Consider the following 15,614-nt stretch of genomic DNA (forward strand, 5'->3'; position numbering starts at 1 on the left):
ACCATAACACTGTGTGTGGGTTTAAGTGGGTTTCCTGTTTTCTGTGGGTGAACTTGGGTAACGATACACATGAAAGGTTCTTGGTTCAGATGAAAAGCCCACTCTCTTTCTGGTGGGGAATGTTTCACATCTCCGCCCAGTTAGTTCACAGCTGAGGAAATAACCTCTGGTTGCTCGAGCGTTCTTGCCGGTGTCAAACCGCAGTGAGTGGGTGAGGTGGAAGCGGGTGTGGGCAAGGCTGTGGGATTTGGAGGACGGAGAGCAGGAGTGCAAAGAACTGGCCTCAGATGAATATGTTGGATGTCTCTCCGTTGTTCCAGGCTGCTGTGCCATGCCATGAAGGACCACATTGTGCGTGTGGCCAACGAGGCCGAGTTTATCCTCAACAGGCAGCGTGCCGAGGATGTCCACAAGCACGCCGAGTTTGAGGTAGGTTGGCTGTCTACCACCTTAACGCATGGGTACAGTGGGGTGGGGTGGGGGGCGGGGGGTTTGAGACTCCTTCCGACCGTGTCTGGAGATAAGTCCGTGGGGGCAGACATCGGCCCATCAGCCTTGAGCTGTATTCATGAAGGGGTGTCAGCAAAATGAATTTGAAGGACCCCCGGGGAGGGTGGTTCAGTTAGTTAAATAAAGTACATGTGGTTTCGACCCCAAAAAAATCAGCTCACAACATAGTCTAGCAGAGATCCAGGTTACATTTTACACTCTTTGCCATCTTTTTTTTTTTTGTTCGTGCACTCCAATGATCCTGGACTAGTGTCATGGTGGGCACTCGAAGAGATGTATTCTGAGAGATCTCTAAAACATCAGATATCGGTTGTTTAGTAATTCCACCCCACCCCCAAATTGTCTCCTGTTTGGGATTACAGGCCCGGTTATTAGCTGGCAGTAAAAAGATTTAATAAGTGCCTGTGAAATGCTGTAGTGCTAATAGAGCCACGGGGTCTTAAGGGGTTTAAGCCTTCTCCCCTCTGTGAAGCCAAATCCCCACTTTCTGGAAGGAAGAGGAAACCCTTGAGACTGTCTTTAACCCATGTGCTGAACAATACATGTTTAAATCAGAAAGGAAAAAGAAGACATTGACATTCAATTACTGTGAATAGTAAATGTTAGGTTAATTAACACTGAATTGTTCCCATAACCCAATATGAAACGGCACACACACACATTCACAGATGCAGAAAACCTCTGTCTCAGTTCAGCAGTCATGCAGACCTGCTTATTCCACATAAAGCACAACCGCACCCTATGTGTTGTAATAGTAAGACACACCCACAGAGCGATAATAATAATAATAATAATAATAATAGTTGTTATTGGGGAGGGGCGCGGTGGCGCAGTGGGTTGGACCGGGTCCTGCTCTCCAGTGGGTCTGGGGTTCGAGTCCCGCTTGGGGTGCCTTGTGATGGACTGGTGTCCCGTCCTGGGTGTGTCCCCTCCCTCTCCGGCCTTACGCCCTGTGTTGCTGGGTTAGGCTCCGGTTCCCCGGTTCCCCGCGACCCCGTATGGGACAAGCGGTTCAGATGATGTGTAGCTGTTATTATTACTATTATTAAAGTTCTAGAGTTCCCAGAGTCCAAAGACATGTTTCAAGGGAACTGATCACTCTAAATCACCCATAATGCACGAGTGAGGTTTGCGAGGTTACCCTATGATTGACTGGTGTTCCCTCCAGCGTGTACCGTGATCAGCCTTACACCCTGTACTTCTGGGATAGGCTCTGGACCACCATAACCCTGACTTGGATAAGCAGTTAGTGAGTGAGTGAAATGTTTGTTTATTTAGCTGATGCCAGCTGTCCAACCATCAGTGTTGCTGGACTGCATTTTAAGTTAGTTGCAATTTACCCGTAAGAAAAGGCCTTGATGAAGAAGTGCTGTCGCAGAAAACAAAATTTCCCTAAACCGTCCAGTGGTTACGGGTGGCATTGTACGCAGCAGTGTATTCTTACTGCCTCAGTTCAGGGTAAGTGCCTGGCTCCAGGGTCCTATAGCAGGAGTGGAATTGCATGCACATTCACACACTCTGACCTACTTCTCTCACACAGGCTCTCACGCACACGGAACAGTGACGCGCACCTATGCAGCCGAACACACGGTAGAACAAATGGAGGACTACACATGCACAGCGCAAGCACAGTTCATTGAGCCAGACACTTTTTCCTCTAAGATGGTACACACGGTACACACATTCTTATCTGGGCGACGCAGCCCTGGGGAAGCTGCTGTGCTTGATATACCATCGCTGGGTATCCTTGACCTGCTAGATAAAGAAGGTGAGATGCTCAGAGAGGTGCTGCCATTGGCTAAGAGGGAGCTGGAACCCCGCACCATGTGTCCCATCCACCAGGTGCTGCAACAGACTGCTGTCACACTGAAGTGCTGCTGCTTTGTGCCCTTCTGCTTAGATGGGAGAAAGAGGAGGCAAATAGGACGTTTTTACAATTAGGTTTGTGTCAGGGTGAGGCCCCCTCGTACCCCTTTAAGTGATAAATAACATTTGATATTTGTCAGTGCTCTGCACAGCGAGATGACAAGTGGAGATTGAGTTATCTGCCGTTTGAAGAATACGCCTAGGTACAATATCTGACAGAATTCAAATATAAAGCAGGAAATTCAATTAACTTCCAGCTACTGTTAGCAAATTAGATTCTGAATATTAGCAAAAAAAATCCCCCCAGGGCCCCCGGAGTAAGACAATCTTATTTCAGCCGCAAAGATAAAGTCGCATGTGCCAGGCGAGATTACCTTTCGGATGATGGGGGCGGGGGGGACCGTTGCAATGCTTGAAGCAACTTCCCCAAAGGTCATTTCGAAAGCTGAAAATCATACGGTTAGATATTGCAGCTTTTCTCTTTTTTTTTTTTTTTTTTTAATAATCTCCAGCAGCTTTCTCTCAACGGAGTCTTTTAAATCTGATGGGCTTCTTTCTACTTGAAGCGTGATGAATGAACGCATTCTACGCGAGTCCTCTGAGTAACTGCAAACAAATGTTTTTTTTTTTTTTTTTTTTTTTTTTCCTTTTTTTCCTTTTTTCAAGGGAGGTCACTTTTTATAACTAAATGGGGAGTAGTTGCTTCCAGACTTGAGACTGTCCAGCCAAACCTCCCCTGGCCTTAATTGTGTCATAGATGGACCGCGCTGACCGTGAAGAGTGTTGGCGCTCCTTGTCAGACGTCCTTAAGTGTTCCCCTACATGGGGTGTAAATTGGGAGGGAGGGATGGCAACAGCGTTGGAAAAGCTTTTTTTTTTTTAATGTGACAGGACATCTCCAGTCATCCCAGTCTCGCAAGTTGAGCACCTACAGCATGCCTTTCATCTTCTCTAGCTTTAGTATCCGTATCTACTGTAGGGTTTCGCTTCACTTTGTTCTGCTTAGAGTTCTGTCGACTCAGATATCGGTGAATGTTACGTGCTTTAATGAGTCCTTGGTTTGCTCGGTACAGTTGTTGAAAAGTTTTTTTTTTCCTCTAAATCGCCCCCCGGAAGATTAGCGAAACACACGCCGGAACGAACGTCCGCGCCACGGCGTGCTTGCTTCTTCGGTTTCTTTGAATTTTGTAGCTCAACGGATTCTTTCCCTTCCAGTCGAACTGCGCCCAGTACGCGGCGGACAGGAAGGAGGAGGAGAAGATGTGCGAACACCTGATCAGCGCTGCCAAGCACCGCGACCACGTGACAGCCAATCAGCTGAAACAGAAGATCCTTAACATCCTCACCAACAAACACGGGGCCTGGGGTGCTCTCTCGCAGAGGTGAGGGGCTGTGCCACACACACACACACACACACACACACACACACACACACACACAGCTGGAGGGCAGTTCTTGGGTCTAATTTTCTTGCAGTCCACCAAGGTCAGACTGCAGGTCAGCAAACTCAATTATGGTACAGTTCCCCTTAATCCCCAGGAGGCGACTGATTGGATGATCTGATTGTCAGACTTTGAGTATGTCCAGGATGGCCTTGAGTTCCTCTCTTCAGATGCTGTTGAACATGCTCGAGCATCTGCCTGGTGTTAAAGCAACACCTGAGAATGCTAAGGCGGTTTTGCAGTCTTTTGGTAACTACACAGCAGACATCATTATTAATACGTCATTACAGCGTTAGCGGTTGAATGAAATGAATAACGGGAAAAATAAAAAAGAATATTGGAATCAGAGGTTGATATTTTTAGCTATAGGTAAACGGGGATGGGACAGCAGGTTCATAGTGGTTAAGGATATGGAAATGTAAGCCACAGTAAATCTGTTCACGTCTCTCTCACCACACCCACTATAGTACCCATGAGTCAAGTACTCCAAATACTCCAGTAAAATGCCAAGCTGGAAGAATGATTCAAGCTCCGTAAGTACGTTTTGATAAAAACATCATCTTAGCAACAACTATAAAAGATGGAGATTCCCCCAAGAAATATTTCCTTGGCAAACCATTACCGGGATTAATTGGAGTCGGTCTGCATATAGATGGAGTGAGATAAAGCAATTTTGGTGAGAACGGGTAACACTTCTTAACATATTTTTACCACCCATTTAAATATTTTTTTCTCGTTGAAATGTGCTTTTTACACCTTACAATGTAGAGTATGATATGGTAATATGTTGGGTGTCACTTTGCTCTTGATTGGGTGTTAAGCTCTTCGCAGTCATACGGGAAGTGTAAGAGAGAGAAGGCCTGATAATTACAATTTTCCGCTCAGCAATTAGCCCTTTATATCTTTTCCTTTGTTTATCTCTTTACCGGTGAGCGGTGTCATAGTTCCGGTTTACTTCCTACCTCTCCGATTCAGAGGATTACGGTTCAGAGGGAGTATAGATATACAATAAGCTCAGCCTGGACACGGAAGGGATTGACAGATTGATGGCTCTTTCTCGATTCTGTGGGTGGTGGTGCATGGCCCTACATGAGAAGCGTTCGGTTTAACAGAGAATAAAATGGTGTGGAATATAGGAGGATTGAAAATACGGGTGAAGGGTTTTTTTTTTTTTTTTTTTTGCTGTCGTTTATCCATTAGTTCCTTTATAATGCTCAAATTATAGCGGCAAAATTAAATGTATCTACACACAGCACCAGTGAAATGTTTCAGTGCACTTGTTGAGCGCTAGTTTTTTTTTTTTTTTTTTTTTTTTTTTACGAGTCTCGCGGTTAACGAGTTTGAGCGGGAAACCCAGTGACGTGTCTTCCCAGCTCTTCTGCAGCAAATTCCATGTGCGACACTTGTGTGTTGCTTTGCTTTCACTTCTGTCCATTTCATCCACTGGTATTTTCTGTTTTTTTTCTCTCCCCGTTTTCCAACCATTTGTTGTTTTTCCCAAGAAACAACTTGCAGATACTGTATATAGAACACAGGAAGCATCGTAGCTGAAAAAAGATCATAACACATCTGCAGGTATTTACTGTTACAAATGAACAGATGGGCTAATACACACACACACATTGTCTGAACCGCTTGTCCCATACGGGGTCACGGGGAGCCAGAGTCTCTAACCCAGCAACACAGGGCATAAGGCTGGAGGGGGAGGGGACACACCCGGGAGGGGACACCAGTCCATCACAAGGCACCCCAAACGGGACTCGAACCCCAGACCCACCGGAGAGCAGGACTGCGGTCCAACCCACTGCACCACCATGCCCCCCTGGGCTAATATATCCACTGAAAAAGAGAAGAGGCTTTAAAAGGACAATTTTGTGTCCTTTTAAAGGAAGTGTGAACAAGTCTTTAAAATTTTTTTTTTTTGCTTTCCTCGCTCGCTGTTGGGATAGTCGCTTTGTTGGGCTCTGGGACTCGAGGGCCTTGTGCCATTTGAGACAGTGAGTGCACTGAGTATGTACCAATGTCCTCCTGGTGACCTGTACGGCCTGCCCTGCTCCTCTGCTCACCACTCTGATCCACCAAAACGCACTGTCAGGTCTCCAGTGCCGGGTGTGTAAAAACAGGTTACGTGAAAACCTTTTTTTTTTTTTTTTTTTTTTTAAAAAAATTTTATTATAAAGCATATCAGGTGACAACGTGTGTAACAAAACTGCATTGTGTCATGATACATAAGAAGATGACAGGAGTAATAGTGGAATACTCTCTGGTTGAACTCAAAGGTGCTAGGAATGTAGATGGTACGACTACACAAAACCCTAAGGTATAAAAATACACCTGTACTCAAAACAACATTTTGCCGGCATACGAATATCTCTGTGCAGGTAGGCAGTCTACCTAATCTGACCTCAACCTGTTGGTATTTGTTTTCCACATGGTTTGGATGCAACTTGAAATAGTTAATATTCAGTAGCGTCTATCGCATCTCTGCAAATATGAGATGATCTCCATACGGACTGCACAGTGGGCACGAGAAGGAAATCGCTGAAATATTTACATTCTGGTTTGTTTGGGTGTGGGGGCTGTATTCTTCATGGGTTGGCTGAAGTAAGCTGACCTCCTCAAACCAATCTGTAAATGATGGCATCGACTGAAAGCAAATTCAGGCGTTAACAGTGGCCTGCGGCGTAAGATAAATGAAGCAATATTCCTTGGAGCTTGCGGCACTGTTACAGTCGAGCGGCGAGGCCTTATTCAATGCTACATTAACTCCTTCATTTATGCTGCTATTGTAAAAAATATAGCCCACGCACTACCCACCCCCGTTCCTCTTCGGGCATTTGAAAGGAGTTGTGCATTATGTCTGCATCTCCTTATGAGGGTGCTTCTGCAAGAGCAAGAGTATATGTTGGTGTGTGCTTTTGTGTAATTGTACGTAGCCGGTAGAAACTGTGCTGGAGCCAAAAAAAAAAAATGTTTTCTCTGTTCTCTGCTTTGTTTCTTCTAAGACTGTCATGGCTCAAGACTGAATGGTCATGTAGGTTGAGCAGAACAATGAAGAAAACTGGTTTCTGCCGTTTTCCACCGAACATGCCGTGACGAGTCCTCCTGCACATTTTTCATCCCCAGGAAGCCTATCCTGACTGTACTCACGTCGGATATTCTTTCCAGGGAGCAAATCGGTCACCTTAAAGCTCAGCATGCGATGGATAAGTGCTGTATCCCTAAATCTGCATGGGACCAAAGGTCATGTGACTCGACAGCTCCAAACCAAATGTGTTGGCACCCAGTGGTCACCTGACCTGGCAGCAAAGAAATAAATCTGTGCACAGCTGGGGGTCATATGACACGGTGACATGATGTGAATAACCAGATTTGCAGCTAGAAGTCACATGACCCACTAGCGTATAACCAAATCTGTAGTGTGGATGTATGTGCGATCATACTTTATGCTTCCCTGATGATGAATGTCCCAGTATTGAGCTGGCATCAGGAAATCAATACTTCTCAAATTGAAACAGTATAGGGTTGTATTGATCTGTGCTGCTAAATCCAAATGAAAAAGGCTTGGATACTGCCCTCGTGGACAGCTGGCAGCCTCGTAATGACATTCTATCAATTTTGGCTTCATACTGATAAATCAAGTTGAAATTGGATGTCAGATTTTTTTATACCGAAGGAGTGATTTTCTCTGCCCTTGCCCACCCTTTCCCTGTTGACCCCTGACCCAAGCCAGTGGATTATAAAGTTCAGCCTTGCCACAAGAAAGGAGATGTCAGAAGTGTCATTTGAATTGATTTAAGATTAATTTAGTTAGCTCGAAAGCTGCGGCATGCTTATGTGAGTGAACTGTTATCCGCCAGTCACTGTGGAGGTAATAGTAGTGTGAGAGACACAATGGGGAGGCGCCTGTGTTTAAAATGACAACGCTCTTTCGTTAAATACATCTGTTTTACTAGCTGGCTACGTTCAGTGCTGGGAACGTGTGTGGTGTTTACAACGTAATCGGTAGACTCTGCCGGGCTGCTCGATGAAGTGAACACTATAGCACGCCTTCTGTATAATGAACCCGTTAAGGTTGAAATCTTACAAGTGTAGATTTTTCAGAAGGCGGTCTGCTGAAGCCTTCGTGCTAAGGACCTTTTGGCTGTAGCGTGTTGCGCTCCTGCTGTAGTACTCTTGAGCAAGGTACTTACCCAAGACTGCTCCAGTGAAAATGACCTATGTATGTAATTCGGTAAATCAGTGCAAGTATCATAACGTTCTAAGTCGCCCTGGAAAAACGCATCCGCTAAAATTCTAATGTAAATGTTAGTTTACGTGAATCTTGCCATTTTCCTGTGAATGAACCTGGATTCCTTAACATCTTTACCCCATCCTCAAAGGTGACCCGATGAGTTTCTCTCAAATTAAGAGACACTTCCTCTTCTCAGCGCTCCTTCCTTTAATGGGTCTGGGGGTTGATGCGGGGCTGTTCTTTAAAAGCATGTTTTCCATTATAGGAAGCACAGCTTTTCGCCGTTCAATTTCTCCACTTTCTGTTTTTTAATCTTGTTCGCCCTCCACCTGCTGCCGATGTGCTAATTGCTTCGCGCGACCCTCTGAACACAAATGCGGAACAAGGTGAGGCAGACAGCCGTACCGCCGTTACATGGCGGAGGTGTGGATGTCAGCCCTGTCGGCGAAGGCTGACGGAGAGACGCCCTCAGAAGCCCCCAAGGAAGACCTTAACTTAACCTGACTGGGCTATCGATTGTCAACATTCCTGCTGTATAATTACTTTTTTGCCACAGGAAAAGGGAAGGAGAAAGCGGTAGCGCGTATTGATCTGCAGGGAAGCTCTGCACTGGTCGTTTCCCTCGACTAACAGTGAGTTTAATCTCTCGCTCGTGACGAATGGGGACAATCTGGTGCCGGATAATAACTTTGTGACGAAATGGACCTTTCAGTCACATGCTCCCTTGCCGAGTGGTGTCCGGTCTCACGCGGAAGGGATATCAATTCCCTTTGCCGTGGCCGACGTGAGGGCCGGACCACGCAGCACCCTTCTGGTCTGGGCTCGGATCTGGTCCGGTTCTATCTGATTGGGTTAGAAGCCTACTTTTGCAAACGAGAAGGCCACGGGGAATATAAAAGTGTGTTTACCTTAACTCTTGGCTTTGGGAGAATGTTCAGTCAACACACACCCTTCACTCTGCTTATTAGGAGTTCAGTGCTGTTTTTCAGTTATTTTCTCTTCTTGGTGGAGAAACTCTTCGCCAAGTGGCTGGCCTCCTTCCTTTTCTCGCATCGGTATGCAGTGTAGCTTGCGCTGCACCCCTGTCGCCCATCTTCAGCCGTGACCGTCCATGGAGACCTCCCCCAACCCAACACTTCGGCAGAACAGACAGGTGTGACATCTGTCTGTTGCACCAGGCTCCTCGCTCAGCGTAACCGCCGAAAATCGTCAACGCTAAATACTACTGGCATCCAACAAACACACGTGACACTGAATAATAAAGAAATACTCAGTTCTTTGACATCAACATCTACAGGTACCGCTGTCACTTTGACTTAAAATGAAATTGTAGGGTTTACGTAATAAAATGTACATGTGTGCGTCTTATCTCTTCTGATTTGGAAAATATTGGAATGCAGATCCTTACAGCACAAACCAAAATGAAAATAACTGGGAATGAAGGTTACACATCCAAGTGGGGAAGAGCCGATCTGATTATAAAAATGAGATTCGAAAATAACAAAGTTGACGTTGCTCTTTTTTTTTTTTTTTTTTTTTCTCCTCGCCTTTTCTCGTTGTTCTTCTCGCCCATCTCCTTTGTCCTTTAGACACGAGTCTCTTTGGTAGCGTTTAACCTTGCCGTCTCTGCTAATTATAGCCTGCAAAGGGCATTTGTGCCACCTCGTTAATTTACTTGAGCAAAAATAAGTTTGGGAGAACCTCTCTTTTGCCGTGCATTGCAAGCGTCTCCCCTGTGTCCTTTACACTGATGTACCCTAATTTTGCAGTAATCCCACATATCTTTTTCTTCACTTCAGCACTAAGGAATTACTTAGTTTCCTTCTTACTGTTTAAACTATGATCTTTGTGAAGTTGTGTCACGTAGTGCAGGCATCAAAGATGAACGAGACAGTTAGGTTGGGACAGTGTTGTCCTCAGATCTCGGAAATATTGAACGGCTACACCTTTTGCAAAAGGCGCTGGGAGATCTGGTCGTTTCGCCGAGTTTGTAAACATGGCGATTAGGATTTGTCCATTCTGAGTTTTTATGCAGCTACTCGTATGATGAGAATTGGTGCATGCAGTGGAAAGGAATTACTTAAGAATCACACGTCTGCAACTATGTCTCTTTCTGCTAATGTAATGCACACGTATTTTCTGCGAGATGTACGTCGCTTTGGAGAAAAACGTCTGAATAAATATAAATGTTTGCAAGCACTCGCTTATTCACGTAGTTGATTTGGGGTGATTTTTTTTTTTTTTTGAGCGCTTGTAGATACTCAGTGTAGTTCATTAGTTCTTAAGTAGAATGATGTGACAGTATGAAAATGAATTTACTGCGTAATTCGCTATTATGAGATTAGATGTGGAAGTGCTAAATACCCCGCACATAAATCGTTCCCAGGGTTATAAAGAGACATAGGCGAAGGGAAAGGGGGCGTTTGTTCTCGATGTGGGGAGTGTGTGAGGTCAGGGTCGTGTTTGGGGTCACAGTTGTGGGGCTAGGGGTAATGGAAGGGCTCCGTCCTGCCCCAGTGCGATTGTGACGAAAACCAGGCCTTCGTCCTCTTAAACAGAGCAGCCGCTGATTGCTGACATTCATTCTAATTACACTCGCTGTGCCCCTCCAGTGGAGCCATTTACAGGAAATAAAGGCATCCTATTGAATTTCCCTTCTGTGCTCTGCCAAAGTGCGTCTTTTTGTGACGACACATTTCAGGCTGCAGAAACCCAGCGTTGTGCTGGACTGCTGATATTTCTTGCTCTTCTGTGAATGGACTCGCTTCCCTTGCTGCTCTCGGGAACAGAAATACTGGTCTCACGGAGGAGAAATGTTAATGGCCGATGTCCTTTTGTTGTGTTGCCGGTATTTTGATCAATGAGGTTGTCCCGTCCTCGCTATTGACCCGAAAGAAGCTATTCAGTGGAACGGAACTTCTAATGTGGATTTTATAGGAAACCTTTGAAGGCCAGTCTTTTTCTCGGACATCTAACAAACACAAGAAGATGGTCTTGCTTTGGTCAAGTGTCATGTTGCCGAGTTGGTAAAATGTAGGGTCTTTGTCTCCGAGGAATATTGCTTCTACGCGAAGAGTCTTGCTGTAGTAATGCTGCTGCTATGTTGTGATTCCACAGTTGGCAGATGGAGACGTGCTAAAACGCAAACATTTATGCTGTACCTGACGTGGGGCTTCACGTCACCCGCTACTTCCAACAAGCAGTTATTCTGATCCCGACACTAACTTATGAACGGCCCCCAATAACATAAATAAATGCATTCAAGGCTTCAGTCAAGTGAATAGTTTCTTCAAGGTAGGCGTCTGGCAGATGATCCGTCCAGTTAAGGTACTTTATGATGAGCTTTGGAGGGATTTATTTTATTTAAATTTTTTTTTTTTTTTTGTAGTAACTATCTGTGTCTGTTGTGTTTGTATTTGTAAGGCTTTTTTTTTTTTTTTTTCTTCTGACAAGGTTCACTTCATCTTCTTACTACTTCCACATCGAGTTGGGTGAAAGTGTTTTTATGAGCAATACCAATTCATATAGTTATTCATACAGGCTTCATACACACCACAGGTGACAGATGCACATGCAAGATGTGTTTCTACAAACAAAGCAATATTTATGACCCCGCTGCCCTGACCACCTTCTTCTTCTCATGATCAGTCAAAGCAGAGGGCATGGTCTTTACCAGATTTAACGAGCTACAGCACATTTCTGTGCTTAAAGATGCATCCATGTGCCTGAAACTTATTTATTTTTTATTATTTGTGGTGATTGTAACGGGTGCATCCATTTCCTTCGCCTTTTTAGCTTGATTCATAGCAGTCTGGTTTTTACTGCCCTTTTGTGAACGAGGAGAGTTCCCCATATGACCGGGTGGATGCATTACACCATGTGTCGCCGAAAACCTCAGCCCCACAGCCACAAGAAAGGCAGCCCGCGGACGCACGGCACAACAAAAGCAGAAAGATGCTGTCTTTTATTCATTTGTCGCTGAGCAATTTGGGAGGCGACAAGCAGCCATAAATAAAAGCAGTCGCGTTTTTCTCGCTGATAGTTTCGGTTATCGGCGCTGGAAAATTAGCTCTTAAAATGCAGTTTGAAGTCCATTTGGGTGATTGATGGGGGATGTGACTAATAAATTTTTTCTAGCCTTCAGGGAGACTTGCTGTCACTTTTTTCTTTTTCTGTGTGAGTAGAGCAAACCCGTAGGGTGTCACTCAAAGGAGCAAGCTGCCATAACGTGTCTCAGGGGACTGGGACACCTTCCCAGAAGCCTTAATTCGGTTCCACTTTGCTCCTCTATGAGCATCCTGTAAACAGCGAATGAGGGGGTTAATTAAATGGCAGAGCTTCTGGCGTACGACAGTCTTCTATTTGTATGTGGCCCAAAACAGACGTGTTGTGTGCCGCTGAGGTCCTCATGTCAGGTCACAAATGTCAATAAGGTGTTGTGTTTTTTTTTCTTTTTTCCCCCTTTTGCAAAGGCCTTGGGTCTTTTAGAAGATATTCTTTGCTTGTGTCTCTCTTTGAATTTAGTAGCCCTTACAAAACAAGCAGGGTTGCGGCGAGCCGGAGCCTAACCCGGCAACACGGAGCGCGAGGCTGGAGGGGGAGGGGACACACCCAGGACGGGACGCCAGTCCGTCGCAAGGCACCCCAAACGGAACTCGAACCCCAGACCCGCCAGAGAGCAGGACCCGGTCAACCCACTGCACCCCCCCGATTATAACTCCCATTTCAAATGAAGGAGCATTTGCAGTGTAATTGTTTCATTTGAGCCTTATTTCAAGGGCTATTGTGGGACACTGTCCATGCATGGACCTGGGTGTCCTAGGCTTCCTAAGCAATCTGCCCAACATGGGCACCTCTCTTTTGTCATTGTGTATATGTGCCTGACGACCCTCAGTAAGTTTAACCCTCTAAAACGAAGTGCATAATCAGTTTTTTAAACCTGCTTTTTGGGTTGTTTAGATTTTTGTCTTGCATTAGCGCAGGATTCTGCTGTAGGTTGCTAAAGCTTATGTGGAGCAAGATTGGGAGTTTGACACTGCTTCGCAGTAATCTGTGAGCCTCCCACGTGAGATTTCTGCTCCCTGCCTGTTAAATTTTACATTCACAATATTGTTTTTGTGGGTTTCGCCTTTCAGCCCCGCTGACGTCTCTCTCCTCTCCTGCGCTCCCTCGGCGCACATTGGGCCAGATTGACGGGGGGGGGGACAAGCTGTGGACCGGCCCAAATTAGCATCCTCCCGCCACACGCACATGCACGTGGAAATGCAAAGAAAAATACGCAGGAATGCATCCTTCCCATTCAGGCGCACGGAGGAAGAACGCAAGAGTAACACACACATGTACAAACACAAGAGGTGTGCATATGTGGAGGAAACAGAAAAATACAAACACTAAGGCATGTACCTATGCAGAAGTGTGCATTTGGACACGGTGAGAAACAAGTGCACGCACTGAGATGCAAACATACTGAAAGAGATGTACAGCACGCACTCGCTTGATTGATGCTAAACTGAGGATCAGCTCTTACTATGCTGTCAAGCCCTGCTAAGTCCCTTGAGTCTCTCGCTTTCTGACATTTGTAGATATTATATTCATGAAACGTGGAGGTAGCTTTTGTCATGTGATCCCCTTGTAAGACTTTAATCTGTTTAGACGGCCCCAACATCATGGAAGCGGGGAGAAAAGCTATACAATGAAATCAGTGGCTGGAAGCTAAGGACTTAATTCTGTTTAGCATGCAGAATCAGTGCTTGGATTTTCCTCGCTTTTGCACAGGATCCTGATATTAGAGTTCAGTTGAGTTGGGGGATGTTTGGGGCGGGCGTGCAGGGTGGCTCTGATCCCAAATGTTGCAATAAGCAGGATGACGCTACAGTCGAGTCCGTGGTTGGAACTGGTGTTCTGGAAGCTACGCAAACTAATTCGGACTCAACCGTTGCGTTTAGAGCCGCTTGCCTTCCGCTCAAAGGACCCGGGTTCAAATCTGACCTCCTGCTCTCGTACCCTTGCACAAGGAAAAAATGACCCAGCTATATAAATGCCTTAGTCACTGTAGGTTGCTTAAGGCTGTAAGTTCCTTTGGAGCAAAGTGTCTGCTAGATGTAGATCTAATGGAATCTAATGTAAATGGAACTTGGACAGTGATATCCCTCTGCTCACGAAGGTTGTAGGGCAACAGTTTTGTAATTTTTTTTGCTCTGTCAGAGTCGATGTAGCATAGGCACATTTGGATGTTTGAATGCCAGCTGTTTTGCCTAAGACTCCTAAGCACTGCTCTTTTATGCCAGGTAGCTCAACTCTGTGATGCGGTGTAGTTTCAGTCGCCGGGAAGAGAGACCACGGGGTCTCGATGCACTGCCTTTGTCTACTTCTATTTTCCTGGAAAATAAATGGCAGAGCACACGGAAATGATACTCCCGTCACTGAAGCAATGTGGGGGGTGGGGGCTGCGACGACAAAACTGAACCACATGCCGACCGTGTTTTGACCGGGGCTTGTCCCCAGCATGGCTGTCGTCTGCTCCCAGACTGTTTTTTACTCATCACCCTGCTCCTTCGCCTCTCCGTGCACACCCTTCGCGCCAAATTGGTTGCAGCACTTTCCCGTGGAGGAAGCAGAAAGCCTTTGAAAAGTCCCCTGACCGTGTGCACTTGAAAAGGAGAAGCACTTAGTAACCTGATGCAGGCTGGCTGGCTGGAGCAGCCCTCCTAATGGTTTACATTAGCTGCAAGCAATAAAATTACCCTGGGTCCGCTCTAATGTCGGAATAATTATTTACAAAGATGGTTACCACATGCTGGAGCTTTACATATTTTTTTCCCTTCTCTTATAAGGCGCATTCTGTCTTTTCTGCCATCCTAATTCAATGTTATTAATAATGAATAAAAAAATGCAATTTTCTGCGGGTTTGCTCCAGGGGGGGCTCGGGAATCATTTCAATGAATATTTTAGCACATTATTTTAATCATGGCTCCGCATAAGCAGGGGGCAGGGGAATATTTTATAGGCCCGGGGCCCCAGCCACGTGAGCCCCACCCCCATCAGCCACCCTCGGATCATTAAGCCGTAGCTATCTGCGCTGAGGGTCTCCTTTTTTGATTTACGGGACTTGTTAAAAAACACTGTTAAAAAAGCAGGCAAGCTGCACCATTTATACTTGTAATTTGATGCCGTATTTGTTAATGGAGCCGGCTGTGATTTATGTGGCCGTGGTGGCCACCGCTGCAGGGTGTTGCATGGCACACTAGCCTTCACAAGGGCCTCCGTCCGGAGGGACTGCCCGATTTGCCATCCCCCCATGCCAGATACATCAAGAATTCAGATGATCGGAGCTCCGAGTTCCTTGCTGTGGCATCTCTAATCCCCATCCTCCCCTTGTTTCTCCATAGCCACCTGGATGACTTCTGGCGCCTTGACTACTGGGAGGACGACCTGCGACGGAGGCGGAGATTTGTTCGCAATTCCTTTGGTTCCACCCACGCCGACGTCGCGCTCAAGTCGCTGGAAGAGTATGGTCAGTACTGTGGTCGTGTCCACTGGTTCCACCAGCTCATCCCTACCTT

At 45.9% G+C, this 15,614-nt stretch overlaps 1 protein-coding gene across 1 annotated transcript in view; it reads left to right on the plus strand.

Annotated features, from left to right (window-relative positions):
• Positions 1-15,614, plus strand: part of LOC108941277 (neurobeachin-like) — a 227,076-nt gene that overhangs the window by 151,210 nt on the left and 60,252 nt on the right. Inside the window, exons 35-37 of the mRNA XM_029255523.1 lie at positions 321-429; positions 3,592-3,758; positions 15,441-15,565. Of these exons, the coding sequence (XP_029111356.1) occupies positions 321-429; positions 3,592-3,758; positions 15,441-15,565 (401 nt within the window). The remainder of the gene's footprint in view (positions 1-320; positions 430-3,591; positions 3,759-15,440; positions 15,566-15,614) is intronic.

This window comes from Scleropages formosus, chromosome 10, assembly GCF_900964775.1.
Source record: "Scleropages formosus chromosome 10, fSclFor1.1, whole genome shotgun sequence".
Taxonomy (NCBI): domain Eukaryota; kingdom Metazoa; phylum Chordata; class Actinopteri; order Osteoglossiformes; family Osteoglossidae; genus Scleropages; species Scleropages formosus.